Here is a 16182-nt window from a genome sequence, read left to right as displayed (position 1 = left end):
TATTAATGTTGTATAAGCACATGTTTATGGTTTTGTTGAATTTGTTTTTTAGCAGCCTGAAGATGGGGGAAATCTCCCGAAACGTTGCTGTATGAAATGAAATAAACTATTATAGTTTAATAAGGAAGAAATTGTGTCATTCACTAAATCCATATAATACCATAAGAATCCTCCAGTTAAAGGATTATTAAATTCCAAATTCAATTTTTATTTATTAAATACGTAATGCAGTGAAATAATTTTTTTATTTCTGTGAAAATGGCCAATAAGAACAAAACAGACATTAAATATAAAAATAAAACCCAACTAAGTCAAAACAAATCATTATGTGTGGTTTGATTCGATTTAATTCATTTTTATAATATAGTTTCATAAAAAATAATAAATTATAATTTACTCGTCTATAATGCGAGGAGTATATGAGTTAAAATTCAAAATCTCATAGACTTAACTTTCATTTCAATATTACAGGAAACGATTATGACAGTGGCCGAAAAAAAAAGAAATTAAACTGAAAACTAAAACTCGCACAGCATGACTTTTAGGATTTAAATTCAGAGCGGTTTTCAAATTAAGGAATTACATTGAACTTCGATAGCCAAATCATATCATAAGATTTAAAGTTTAAATTTCGAGAAATAATTAGCCCGGCCACACAAGGACCACAGAGAAATCAAAGCCCACACCAAATAGCATCAAGTAATCGCTCCATTAGTAACGATTGACATTTAGATTTACGACATCGACTGAATACTTACTCTTATATCATACCTTAATTACTTAAAAAAATCCAGGAGGCACTTTTTAATTGTTTAAATCAATGTGTTTAATATATCGTAATTAATTACCAGACCTTAATCATAAACAACTAATAGTGCAGTGGGTAATAAAAGTAGAGTATTAATGTTCATGACAGTTCAAAGATGCAAAACTGAACAATCAATCCTTCAATTTTTATGCAATGCAATGAAGTTTATTAAACGGTAAAAGGCCGCTGAACGTATCAGGAAAAAGGGATATAAAAAATAATATGTAGTTTTATTTTAAACAACTAGGATGGTACCCTATCAACCCTATTTTACAAATTAAACAACTTTTATTTCATTGGACTACTGGTTGCTCAAATTGTATAACTATAATTTACATGTATTCTGTAGTTCAGATTGTATTATTGTTTTTTAATATAGTGTAAGCAGGAAAAAAATAATGAATCCACATTTTAATTTACAAATTGAATTGCACATTAATTAAAATAAAATATCAAAGTGATCAATAAAAACATTTTAATATAATAATGATATGTGGATTTAATGTAGAGGATTTTTTCCTCAATCATGTTGATTGATATTTAATAATCAAAATTATTAATTTAAAATTATAATTGAAATCAATTAATTTCACTAAAAATAAATAAACAATCATTATAAAATTGTTTATTATAAAAGTTATATCCTACAACCTATTTTTGTCGAGCGATTTTCTTTTTCAAGTTAAATATTAAAATGATTAATAAAAGTTACTTGGAGGAAGTCCTGGTAGTGGTCCATAAAGGTATCAAAATAGTAAAAAAAACATTTATTATTTACCAAGATTTCGCCGCACTTTGCAGGGCTTCCTGACGGCTGATAAGAATGAAAATCTGTTACCTACTTATCTTCATTCTGTTCATTCGGTTAGTAACAGAACTTATAGGTTTAATATTAGATAATAATTATAATCGATATAAATAATACAAAATTCGATTTTTCAATGCGTAGATTATGTGGTTTCTTTTTGTCATCATCTTGAATTTGTTTTTTGAAACCGTAAAAATAATTTAGAGTGTTATAAATCAGCAGAAAGATTATTTTATTAGTTTTAGAAAATAGGAATGAACTAAAAAAACGTAGTAAGGACTGAAATGAGTTTGTATTAATGTATTTGGTAAAATATACGCCTAAATTCAGATTTTTATATTCGACATTACTGAGATACAATACAACATGAATTGTGAATTTATTTTGCCAAAGATCATGGGAACTTTTACATTGGAAATCATTAACGAAGGCCATTCTTATCGGTTCCAAGCGCCTCCTTCATACCCTCCCTTACTGTCCTCTACTTTTCCTTAACAACCAACCGATTCACTTCTATCCTACTATAAAAAACCTTGGTGTCACTTTTGATCAACACCTCTCTTGGAATAACCATATTTCTCAAATCACACGTAAATCCATAACTGTACTCAAACAATTCCTAAAATTCCGTAATTCCATTCCTCAGAACACTCGTCAGCTCCTAGTATCCTCTCTTGTCTTCCCCCACTTCGACTACGGATCCTTGGTGTACGGAGGGCTATCTGCAGGACTAGAGTTAAGACTGAAGAGACTCATGAATTGCTTTGTAAGATTTATCTTTGGGTTCCCTAGACACTCTCAAGTCTCTCGCTGGTATTCCGAGTTGAAGTGGCTCTATCCAACCTCCCGAAAGCAATACCTCCTTGGTGTTTTTCTATTCCAAGTTCTTAACATTAAAAAACCTACCTATATCATAGATCTCCTCACTCTTCGTTCATCCATCCACTCATTAAACACCAGATCCCATCCGAATGATTTATATATGCCCTCCTATAGAACCTCCTTCTTTAGCAAATCCTTCGTCATACGTGCAACCTCCCTCTGGAATTCTCTTCCCATCTCCATTCGCCAGTCCTCATCCATTCTCTCCTTTAAACAACACCTATTCCTTCATTTATTGAATAACCAAACCTCCACATCTTTGTAATCAAATAAATAGGCAGTTATTGATTAACATTATAAACAGTAGTAAAGTCAATATACCAATGTAATTTCATTCTACTATCTGAAAATTTGTAAACGCTCGCCAGATAAAAATCTCACTATATGAACCTTGTAATTATTCTTAGGGGACATATGTCCCAGAATAAAGTTATTTTTTTCATTTCATTCATTATAAGCTACTTCATGACACACATATTTAGCTTCACTTTTTTTTTTTCTAATAATCGTCTGTACGTCTCATTATCCCCGAGATATTTACCAAAACAATTTTTCGAGACTGAAAATGGGGGGCTATGCACGTGGAATCACCGATTTCAATAGAAATTTTTTAGTAAAACAAAGGTGAAAAAATATTAGACATGTTTCCGAGGGTTGTTGCCAATCCGCCCTAAAAGCCGAGAAAAAATATTTTGGTGTAATTTTTAAAATTATTTATACAGTCGTATGTCACCTTTGGTCTGCTTGTATCGATTAGTTATAATATACCAATAGATTTTTTTTTTTTTTGGCAGAACAGGAACAAAAGATTGTCTATTGTATTGAATCACTATAAATGTGTAAAATATTACAAAAACTAAAAGTCGTGTAAAGTTTTGTATATCAAAAGCATTTTCTTTTGGGAAAATAAAGTGAGATTCGTTTTCAGTGTTTATTGAAACCCTTGAATACAATTTTTCATATAAATAAAAAATTAGAAATTTTTGGGCTCTGTTTTGGAAGAATATATCTTTTGTTTCGATGTCTTGTATTCACAAAAAAAAGTGTTGACAATATTATGAAAATCCAACGTATGTACAACAGTTGGAAAGATAAATTTTCACTCTTTCAACCCTTATGAATATTTTTTGGATTTTATACTTATTTAAGAAATGATAATTAACTCAAAAAACCCTTGACTCTCTGAAAAAGATTCGTTATTAGCTCCTTCAAAAACCCTTTAAATCATATTTTCACAAAAATGAAAAATATTTTTTCTTGACTAGTTTTGTAACGTCTAACGGTTTGAATTATTTCATGTAGTCCCATATATCTCGGTTACTACTCCATATATTTTGTTTAAACTGGTCAGGTAAAATATTTTTTGAGTTTTGTGAAAATTTGTATTTTTGAAAACGCTAAAAAGTACGTGCGTAGCCTCTCTTCGAAAGGTTCGTTAGAATTGAGTAATAAAAGTTAACTTACGAACTTTTATAATTTTAACATTGTATATATTTATTTCACAGCATTGAAGCATTTTGATACTAAAATAACGATTGAAATTTACCGTATATAAACTACAGAAGAATAAATTAGATGATGGATCTTTAATAAAATTTTACTACTTGCATAAATTAGAGAAAATAATAATTGATAAATAAATAATGGCTACACAGAAGTATGTTGATGCTTAATATAATCTAAATGTGCTATCAATTAAACACAGTGCGGATAATAATTATTTTTTACTAATGTTATTCTTGATTCTATTCTTGAATATATGAATCTATTCTTCTGTGAATCCATCCTTTACCTTATAAGTCACTACTATTTAGAGTTTATGCAATTAACATTCCGCAATAAATAGAAATATAAAAATCATTAAGTAGTAAATTCTATATCCAAAGTTGGGTTGTCTTAATTTTAAATTGATATTATCGTTTTAATTAAATACATATATGTATTTATCCTTTTTTATTCAACATTTAAACTTTTTTGTGATTAAGCATTTCTAAAAATATATAAAGAATAATATAAATAAGCTAATAATATAGAAATTCCAATATAACTTAGCGCTGATAAGGTGAATTTCAACTCCCACACTTTAGATTCTTCTACTGATTTATTTGTTATTAAAGTTATAAATTAACTTGAAACTTATGTAACAAAACCTGTAATTATCCGGGATGTATGTACCAGGTGATTCCAACGATATAACTACACATAATAAGATAGGGACCGACCCGTAAGAGACAAGCAGAGGAAGACAATGATCCTCCAGTATAATTATGAATCATAAGTAGTGGGGGCATTCCTGTGTCAAGTTCAAGGGGTTGTGGGGCGACCTCACATCATTCGGGGGCTATATAAGAGGGCACCACCCATCCAGGCTTCAGTTTGTTGTGAGCTCTCAGCCATGTCGCGTCTTGTGAGTAACACATTAGTTGACTTTGGAATATCAACATCAGTTACAGGTAACGTTATTCAGTAACATCCTCATGCCACTGTTACAGGTACTCCTTATTGTGGCCACCATCGGCCTGGCCTCCGCCGCCCCCCAGATCGCCTATCACGCTCCAGTCGTGGCCCACGCTCCAGTAGCCTACCACGCCCCAGTCGCTGTAGCCCACGCCGCCCCCGCCGTTGCTGTCGCTCCCAGAGTTGAGGAATACGACCCACACCCATCCTACTCCTTCTCATACTCCGTCAACGACGCTTCCACCGGAGACTCCAAGGGACAGCATGAGACCCGTGACGGAGATGTCGTCCAGGGCAGCTACTCTCTCGCTGAACCCGACGGTTCCATCAGGACCGTAGACTACACTGCTGACCCTGTCAACGGATTCAACGCCGTCGTCCACAAGGATGCACCAGGAGCTCATGCCGCTCCAGTTGCTGTCGCACACGCTCCAGTCGCTGTCGCACACGCTCCAGTACTCGCCGCTAGGGCCTACGCTCCAGCTTACGCCACAGCCGTCCACGCACCCGTCACCACCCTCCTTCATCATTAAATTATTAAATATGTATAGGTAATAAATTGTATATACAATTTTTTTTATTTATGTTACTCTACCCCATTAAAAATTCACCTTATACCAAGTCTTCATTGAGATGCTGGTGGCTTAGATTTTGATTTATTGTTTTACTTAATTAAATTAAATTTCAATTAAAAAAAATTTATCAGGGCATAAAATAATGGATAATTTTACACTTTAATCAGTAAAATATTTGAACTCATAAATTTATGTATTTTAAGTATAATATTGCACAACAATCAGATCAAGATTCTGGTGTAAGTTCAATTCTCATTTCGGTGAATTGGAATGTAGGAATCTCAACATTACTAAAGTGTTATGGTTGTTTTATAGAGCTAATAATGTTGCAGTTGACTTTAAGTTGAATGTTAAAAATTACAATAAAATATGAAGTTTAAATTATATTACTAAAAACATATTATTCATTCACAATTGTGGGTGGGGCAGAAAAGTCAATTGTCGTTAATTGGTATTTCTTTTTAAGCTGGGCTTGGTTGCTCACTTACATAGACATAAGTTATGCATACGTAATCTTCCACTAGCACCAGTCCGATGATATTAACTATAAGTGACCAACCGAAAAAAATATTTAACTGTTACGGAAATATAATACTGACTTAATTTTGTTATTACGACATTATATATAACTTGATAAAAACGATCAATAATATCGTGGTAGGCTTATATGAAATTTAAAAGTTAAATATATTAAAGATCTCTTCCGACAATAATTTATTTACTAACAATGAGTACATTATGATACATTGTTTACCAAAAATAATGTAAATTCAGCGTTTAAAAGGCGTTTTGGACATCTACTATATAAGATTAATAAGCGTCAACTTAGATCATATTTAATATTAGCCTATGTTAAGTATGTTTACTATTTATTTGATCGCATACTTAAATATTCTTATCTTCTTTTAATAATCTTACCAACTTCAATCAATGAACGAAAAAAAATAATATTAAGTCAGGCCCAGAACAAAATTGATATTGTGAGACAAATTGGATTAAGTAAAGTAAAATAAATATAAGTTTTAATATAAAAAAAATCTAGAGCATTCGATGCCCATTCACAACATATAGGACAAATATACTCGTATATTAAAGGTCAACCATTAGCGAGTAGTTGAGAAACTTGTCTCCCTCACCACACCCTTCTCATTCCAGGTATCTTCTATCGGGTGAGTGCTATGTGTGTGTAGAAGTGTGTTTTGGAAAGATCATTTTGCATTAAAAACCTATTAATCGTATAAAATATTTTTAGAAACCTGTTAAATCTTAATTGCATTGCATATACTTGAAATAATCAGTAATTATAACTATTTTAGTAAAAGAAAATATATATAAAGGCTGTGCAATAGAGCATATGTCCAAACTAGAACATAATGAAGATATACATAAACATAACTTGATTTCGAAATAATGTAAATTCATATTAAAAGAGACAAACAGGTCACAGTAGCTTATAAAATAGGCTCCGATCTTAGCCGCCTGACTGGTGAATCATAGTATTATTATTATGAAATAAAAACTGAAAAATGAGAACATATAATACAGTTATAACAAGTTTATAAAACCAAACAAATGGCAACAATATAGTAACCAAAGCTTTCTCATTAATTCGCAAACTCCTAAACTAGATCACCTACTGACCATGGCTTCAGTTTTTGTAAAAGTGGTTTTGCATAAAAGGCTACCTGTTGACCGTTGACAGAGGACAGTCATTAAGTAGGAGACTGTCTTTTGTGGTAGTTTGTCTCAAGGCCAGGCGAAAATGTAGATCAACTTTTGATTTTATGTCTAAAAAATACCTGTCAGATCTTGTCCTGTCTTGAACTTTTGTTGTGAGAAATACGCGTGTAATTTAAAAAAGGATAAATACTGTTCTGTATTAGGTCCGTATAATATTTTCAAGGAAGGGGAGAGAAGAAAAACAAACATAGATTGGGATAAACTGCTTGACAACTCATGATAATGGAGATGACAATAAGCGTTGCTGCACTCGAATGGTCTAATACCAGGAACTATGCGGAGAGATGGAGCTAGAACAACAGTCGCCAAGAGCTCTGCCTAGGTCCTAGTCTCCTGTTACCTCTACAGCAATTGCCGCATCGCTACACGTTCGAATGCCCCGCCTAAGAACTTCCCCTCCTCCTCTTTTCCAACACATTCTTTATATATAACAATTTATTATTTTCATCAATCGAGAACGAATTAAATATCTAGATATATCTCAATAATAAATAGGTTAAGAGATGTGTAATATGTTCTGTAGTATAGTATTAATAATTAAAGGTCTATGACAGCATAAAGATCGATTTTAAAAGGACAGTTTTCAGTAATCACTGTCGCAGTCACTACCATGGTGTTTCCTTTATGATAGCTGCCGCCATGAATTAATTTACAGTAATGGCAGAGCTGTTATACTAGTTTTATCGTTATAGTTTATAGTACCTGTCGCTGCTAATTTCGTGTTTACTGCAATATGTACATGCTTTGTCAGAGAAATGTCGCACCATACCAACTAGTGAAATATTGTTGTTTTAATTATTTCTGAATTTTAATTAGAACCTATTCAACAGTTTTGATTTAATCAAGTGAAATGGTGATTGGGTGGTAAATGTAATGGTAGCTTTTCAAACTGTCATCGGTTTAGAGCAAATTTACTGTCACATCTATATAGGATATTGTTTCTATTGACTCCTACATTGTACCGTACAACCACAACTAAAAACCTCGACCAAGAAAACGAGCCCTTATTTATCCACAATAATTTAAAAATGAGCTAACATTTAAAAAGAAGATTTTTAACATTTTTTTTATATATATTATTTCTGGAAAATATATTATTATTGGAATCCTTAATCTAAGGCTGCTATTTAAAAACGTGCGATAAGGGGGACTGACTTTTTGTAATTTTCTTGGATTTAGGATGCTCAAGGCTTCAAATGGAATCTTCAAAAATAGATCAAAAAACGTTAATCACCTGGCACAAAATATAGGAAAAATGTCAGAATATTTACTCGAAATGTTTAGATATTTATATTTGACTCCATGAGTATTAGTATAGCATCGACATGGACATCTAGAAGATTATAATGCACTGTTAAAAAATGGATGCTGCTATATTTTTCTAGTGAATTTTTTTGTATTTTAATTTACAGAGTAATCTAGTATCGATCATAAATGAATTATTTTTAAGATACATAAAAATATTCCAAATAATAAACTTCAGCTTTCTATTGAGTATAAACATTTTAAGCAGTCGAATCGGATACAAGCCCTCTCTGTGGTTAAAAAAATCATTTTTTTTTTTTTTGAGAAAATGGTTCAGAGAAGTCTTTGCTTCTGCAAATTTTTAGCTTCTAATTGTTATAATTTTTAGATATTTCAATAATAGGAACGTGTTAACATCCTAGACCTGAATAAAGCTAGTGTCTTAATCGATCAACATAAATAGGTTGGCACTGCTCCTTGAGGTTATTTTTTTATAGTGGGTCAATATTTAAGAGCTGCGGTTTCATAGATTGAACTGTGTTACCTTGAATCCTCATTTATTGTCATAAACCTCGATTCAATTAAAACCAGTTTCTCGATAGTTTCTATACTTTATTTTATAGGTTATTTTTTTAAAAATATTTATTTATTGCTATTTACAACTGTACATTATAATAAATTTAGTAAATCTGATCTAAGTTAAATTGGAGTGTTACAGACGTGTAGAGAAACTAACCCATTGGTAGCACTCTAATGACATTTTACATTAGCTGGTCTCGTGGCCATCATCTTTTCAGGCGCATCGGAGGATTGTCAGGAATGGAAGAGGATGCAAGATTAGAAACTAAGGGGTTTGAGTGGTTAGAGAGTTTATAATGGAAGGAGTGATATCTGGTTCGGGCTAGATCGGTTACATAGGGAACATTAAGGTCTTTATGTATGATTTTATTTGTGACAAAGTAAGGAGCATTGAGGATTTTATGAAGGAATTTGGATTGTAAGGATTGAATACGAGAGGAATTCGAAGGTTTAGTGGAGCCCCAAAGTATAGGTTATTTTAATCGTATATTTCAGATTGATGATTTATGTTTTTCAAACAAAATCTTTTTTAAGTACGATGCTAATTTAAATTAAATTCATTAACATTTGTAGATGGGTTCATGGCTAAGTAGCAAAAAATTAAAAATCGATTATAACAAAACCCGGTAGGAGGATTATTTTTTACATAGTAGTTAAAGAATGGATGAAGTGAGTCCAATGTAATATAGAGTGTACGGAGTTCTTCTTATATATGTATTTTACTCTATTTGTAAATATATTTTTTAACTGTAATATCCAAATGTTTCCGATCTGGCAATTTTATTTATCCTCGTGGTAATTGATCTGTTATCGACCCCAATCTCTCTTAAATCCGATAATTTTTAATCTCGTTTCCCATTCCAATACCTTTAGGCGTTTGAACAAAAATTGTCCATATTTCCATATTATTCCATGTTCAACCCTAATTTTAAGTGTATTTAACCTCAGTATTCAGTTTGTAAAATGATCTGAACAAAAATTGTCCTACGGACCTCCTTCAAATTGAACTTTAGTTTTAGAACTACTTACAGGAAATTTCTTGAAAAGTCAATATTTCTATGGATTTGTAAATCTCAATTGATGATTTATGTATATATATATATATATATATATATATATATATATATATATATATACATCCTAATTATTGTTTTCAAATAATTTTCAATTGAAAAAAAGGAATTATATACTAAAGTTTTATTTTTTTATAGTATACAGTAGAAAAGCAATTAATTTGAATAATCTGAAACTATTGCACAATAGTTTAAAGTATGCTAATTTAATCAACACAGAAAATACACGGCATGAAATTAAAATGGTAAGTATCTGAAATCCCAATAGCATTTGAATCTACGAAAACAATCTTGCTCAACATTAAACCAGTGCATGACCAGTGTGTACTCAAGTTCCTTACACAGATTCACGAACCCGATAGAATATTTATTAACTTTTTTTCTAAATTAGTGGGATAGGAGTGAGGTTTTATATTGTGACATAGGGTGTGGCTCCCAACGCGCTCATGAAACCAGTTACAATGTTGCGATGTTTCATACTGGAAATCAAGTTTGGATTTTATAGATGTATAATTATTCGCATAGATTTCAACATGTGAACTATAAACTTTTAATCTCAAGTCATTAGCATTAAGATGAGGTTGTGAAAAATATAATAGGACGTATTTATTACGAGGATGTTAAAAAAAAGGAAGGGTCATTATTTCTTTATTAACGAATAAAATATTTTTATTTGTACATATATATTATTTTACAAATTATAATTATCGAAATTTCGAAAAATGCTTCAAATAAATCTTTTCTGGACATCAGTAATAGTAATAATTTTGATTTTATATTTCTAGGTCTTTTCAAATAATAAGCTTATAAAAAAATTGATTAATTTATGTATATCAATCACAAAATGTATCCGTATTAATGGCTATAACACTAATTATATCGATCGAGAAACGATATAACTTTTAATTTAAAAGTTTATGAAATTTTATTTTGTTTTCGTTCTAGATAAAATTATAATTCGTTAAGATGTACGTGCGTTTATTAATATTCATTCATTAAATTTATAATGCGTTAAAATAATGATGTGAATGATTGTTGTGTTTTATAGAAGTTTAAGATCCTGTGTACCATTCAATAAAAAACTATTAATACCGTCATTGAGATTTCTTCTTCTTCAGATTTTGGATTATTTTTTCTGCATTTTGATCCAATAATAGGAATCTATATTAATCTTATCATTTAATTTCCTTAGAGTATTAGAGAATGAAAAACACCCTAACTTATGCACCGTAGATATTTTTAATTTTTTAATTAGATGTTTTAATTTTTTAATCAAAATATACTGTGACCAAAAAATGTATTTGCACACCACGGTTTTTTAAATTAATTTATGAGTTTATGCAATAATAAAAACCCTATGACTTATGACAAAAATAAAAAGTATATTTATAACTTTATAACTAAAAATAAAATTCAAATGAAAAAAATTTATAAAAAAAAAACAACAGAAAAACGTATTTGTACACTTTGAGTTTAATTATTAATTTTTAAAAATTTATTTTTGTATGATGTCCGTTGGCATCTATTACAACTTGTAAATGTCTTGGCATTGAGTGGACTAGTTAATTTGTTCCCATTCTTGCTATAAAACATCCTTCAGGTGGTATCTTCCGTTTACTTGTTCCGGTGTTTTTCAACATATTTTTCTAAAATATGCCACAAATTTTCAATTATTTTTAAGTCAGGAGACTGTAGAGGGATATGAGGTTGTTGACGAATGTTAAATATTAACCACTCTTTAGTTTTGTTTGCTGTATGTTTCGGATCATTATCATGCATAAAAATATACCGATCCTGAATTCCTAATTTGGCTCCACTGGCTGGGAGGTTATGGCAAAAAATCTTTACACAACCTTCTGCATTTAAAATCCCTTCAATAGGCACAAGATTTCCAATATTATTATAAACCACGCATCCCCAAACCATTACACTCCCACCTCCATGTTTTACAGCAACTCAGAGGTTTTGTTTCCATAATTCTTCACTTTTCCTTCGCCATGTCGTCTTTCTGCTATAGGATCCAAACAAATTAAATTTATTCTCTTCAGAGAATAATACATTTTCCTAAAAACTGATAGGCTTGTTGATGTAATCCCTAGTAAATAAGAGCCTTTTATTGCGATTGGATTCACTAATATAAGGTTTCTTTCTCGAAACCCTGCTGTGAATCCTTCAGGATTTAAAACATTTTTAACTGTTGTAGTCCTCACACAGACCCCAGAAGTGGATTCCAACATATTAGTTAGGCACATGCACAACCGCACTGGATTTTGTATCGCCGCCTAAATTTTGATTTTTCTTTTTATTCCTCTCATTTACTTTCCTTGAACGTCCTTTGCGCCGGTTATTTGCAGTTGTGCCTCTTTCTTCAAATTTCTTGATTACACATTTGCCAGTAGAAAAATTAATACCTAATAAATCCACTATTTCGCTATACGATTTTCTTTGATTTCGAAATAGTATAACTTTTTTGTGAGTAGCAGCACTTACTTCACTTGTTTTTGGCATTAGAATCGGTTAAATTAAAATGAAATTACTCGATTGAAATCGTTTATAATACTAATAGAAAAGAACAGGATTATACTCAAGCGTACAAACAAGAGCAAGTAAACTAACATAGTGTGGAAATACTTTTTTCCTTTTGTTTATATTATGTTTAAATACATTTTTATTATGATCAATATTTTAATTGAATTTATTCTGGTTTTTTTTTAAGAAATCTTAATTGTACTTTTTTAATAATGAAGCTCAAACTATTTTATTATTATTTAAATTGATTATATACAGAAAAGACAAGGTGTGGAAATACTTTCTTCGGTCTCTGTAGATCAAAGTTAATTGGTAGACAGGGAGAATTTGAATCTCTTCCTAAAATCCATTAAAACCCCTGATAACCAATAATTAGTTTAGGTTGTCTCAAATGTTTCATTTAAAATAAGAGTATCTAAAAAATATACATAATAAAACAGAAATTCCTATTTAATCTAAAATATAATAAATCAAAATATATATGTACGAATATTTGTATAATCTAAGAAGAATCAATCCAGTAATAAAAGTTACATGTTGTTTTGCAAGGAGTAAAATACCAAATAATTGTATGATTTTCATAAATATCATAATCTTATTTCTGAACTTTGCACCCAGTAATCAGAAGATGTACTTATCCCATTTTTCTACCAGCTGTTTCGTGCCTGTCAATATCACTAATGGGACACATTCAATAGCAAGAAACGTTTGACGCTATAAAGGAGTGTTATCCTTAAAGTAGTAAAATGGTCTAATTCAACGCAAAATTACTTAAATAGAAGTTCTTTAACTTCAAAAACTCTTATAACAATAAAAACTCTTATAACTTTGTTATAAAAATAGAATTTTTCAATATATATTTTGTGTTCAAAATATAATAAATACGTCTAGAACTTTTTAAATCTCCAGTGTTGTAGCATGATCATCAAATATTCAACAGATTATTAAAGAAACCTTATTGTTTCTTTTTCAATCCCTCAATCGCAATTTCTATAATTATGCTTTTGTTAGCGCACTCAATTTATTCTCACAATTGGAATTTCTGTCTAATTTCGAAGAAAAATCCCTAAAAAATCGTTTTATAACTTATAACGGCAAATATTTACGGAATTATTAATCTCTCTCTGTCTCTCTCTCTCTCACACACACACACTCTTTTTTTAACTCTTCCCTCATTAATTAATAAGATATTTTATAATTATGATTTTAGGCAAACCCGAGGTGAAATTAAGGAATAAGGTTTATTAAAATAAATAAGTATGATCCGTTTGTTTGCAATCAAACAGAATTGTATTATAAATAAATTATACGGCTTGAATTATAAAAAAGTGTCTTGCTACACCAAGACGCGAGAAGTTTAATCTTCCATCTGCCGTGTCAACACAAAGGGAAAGTGAAATAAAAGACCACGCCTTGCCTCATAAGATATTATTTTCAGAGGGTGTACTTTGAACAGTGTATTTTCATAACCTTTACGGCTCCTAACCATAGAATAAATAGAAAATTTTAATAATTAAAAATTTAGAGCTGCATGTTATACAAAGTCTAAGTTAGGACTACGCAAATATTTTAAATGATGCAAAGAACAGAAATACAATATAAGCGATACTAAAAAAAAAAAAGAAACAAAGAGAGGAATTAAATAAATATTTACTTTTCATTGTCAAATCTTAAATATTTTTTTACTATAAAATATCACTTAAGCAGTGATAACTCTCAACTTTTTATACCATTTAAGAAAATGTTTATACCATTTAAAAAAAATTAACATTAAAGCTGCACTCTAGAAACATTTAGAAAAAATCCTCAAGGTCAGAAAAAAAAATGAATTGAATTAGTATCCAGAGTCAACATTAACATCAAGAGTGTACAAATTATTAACAGAATTTCCAACTTCTTTTCATTATTTCACATCATTTCAACTGATTTGTAAATACCAAATGAGTTTGAATCAATGCAATACCAGAAGAAGAATCTCCAAAATACTAGATAGAGTCTTTAATACTCCGATCGATATCTCGTATTTTTCTTTATCTAATCTATTATCTATAATAACTATCCTATGTAGACCATTTTCTCTTTTTATTGACCTTAAAATTATAAAAGGAACCAACCAACATTGTTGCGAAATCGTTTAATAAATTATACCGATATTTTTTACAAGAATTTTACTAAACGTTTTGTTTCTTCCTCTTTAATTTATTATAAATGTTTTCTCTTGGGAAGTTGTCACTCTATGAGTTAATTAAACACATTTAACGGTGTCTTAAAAAAATAAATAAATTGTTCACCAATCCATTCCGAACATTCTGCTAATCTAAAGTAAAATGAAACATAACAGAGTGTATGTTAATTTGTATATATTTAATGGAATCTTTGTTATTATACAGCGAAAAAATCGAAGATTTTTCGCTATAATTATACTTATTTACCTGCAATATTTTATATAATATTATACATTCTGTAATTCGCATGTAAAATTTTACTGATAAAATATTACACTGAATCAATTATCATTGTAGCAATGGAATAACGTTCAATAAATAACTATATAACCTAAAATGTTTTTAATGTCATTATTATTTTTATTTATATTTAGCAATATTTTTTTTTAATAGTAAAAATATAATATTTATTCATGAGGACTCCAACAGAAGGATAACCAAGAAAGTGGGAGATCTTGTGAAAGATACGGTCAACAAATAAGGTAAGGAAATATCTTCAGATATCTAAGATCTAGCTGAACCAGTTAAATAAATCTATGGATAAGGAAAGGTCAATATATTACACAAAACATAACATTTCGGATATAAACGATCATTCCTTTTAAGAGAAAGATATGTCAATAAAGATATTAGTGAAAGGTGGTGGTTCTAAAAGCATTAATTAGTAAATTAATGAACATCACGTCTAAATTAGTCGTAATATCATGTCAGGTCTCTGAGATCGTAAATATCATGACGCCGTATATTAGTTTCTAGTTAAGGCATGTATTCAAAAAGGTTTTAATACGTTCGTACCTAGAAGTAGTATCTAATTTATTTAATTTGAAGGTTCTAAGAATAAGTTAAATATTTTTTTTTACTGAAAAAAAGTAGAAGGTTCTCAATTCAACAAATTTTGTGTGAGTAATTTTTGTCTTCACTTAATTTAATAACTATGTATTTTCGAATACGTTTTTTTTTTAGGTGCTGTTAGTTTCTTTTAAATTTAAGAACAGTAATATTAGAGAGCTGCATAACATTAAGATTCAGACAATACTCCACTCTTTCCAATTTGTGGATATTTATGTGAAGATATATATTACGTAAAGAAAACATTTTACTGTTTTTTAATATAATATTGACTTATGTAGTTTATCATTAAAAAAAAAAACTATTGTAATGACCTATTAATCAAATTGACGTTACCTTACGTAGTACTGTTTGTTCTTAGTGATATCCCTTTAAGGATTCAGCAACCCATTCATAATTATAATTACTTAGA

The 16182-nt window shown here is 30.0% G+C and overlaps 1 protein-coding gene across 1 annotated transcript in view; it reads left to right on the top strand.

The window, feature by feature from the left end:
* LOC106677723 (cuticle protein-like) overlaps positions 1–5528 on the top strand; it is a 7129-nt gene extending 1601 nt beyond the window's left edge. Inside the window, exons 4-5 of the mRNA XM_014415811.2 lie at positions 4802–4905; positions 4991–5528. Coding sequence (XP_014271297.2) covers positions 4802–4905; positions 4991–5488 — 602 coding nt within the window. The 3' untranslated portion in view covers positions 5489–5528. The remainder of the gene's footprint in view (positions 1–4801; positions 4906–4990) is intronic.
* Positions 5529–16182: the final 10654 nt, after the last annotated feature.

The sequence above is a fragment of the Halyomorpha halys genome, unplaced genomic scaffold, assembly GCF_000696795.3.
Source record: "Halyomorpha halys isolate HHAL.00 unplaced genomic scaffold, Hhal_1.1 Scaffold107.1, whole genome shotgun sequence".
Taxonomy (NCBI): domain Eukaryota; kingdom Metazoa; phylum Arthropoda; class Insecta; order Hemiptera; family Pentatomidae; genus Halyomorpha; species Halyomorpha halys.
Note: the sequence above shows the minus strand (reverse complement) of the source record. Positions and strands in the feature narration are given on the sequence as shown.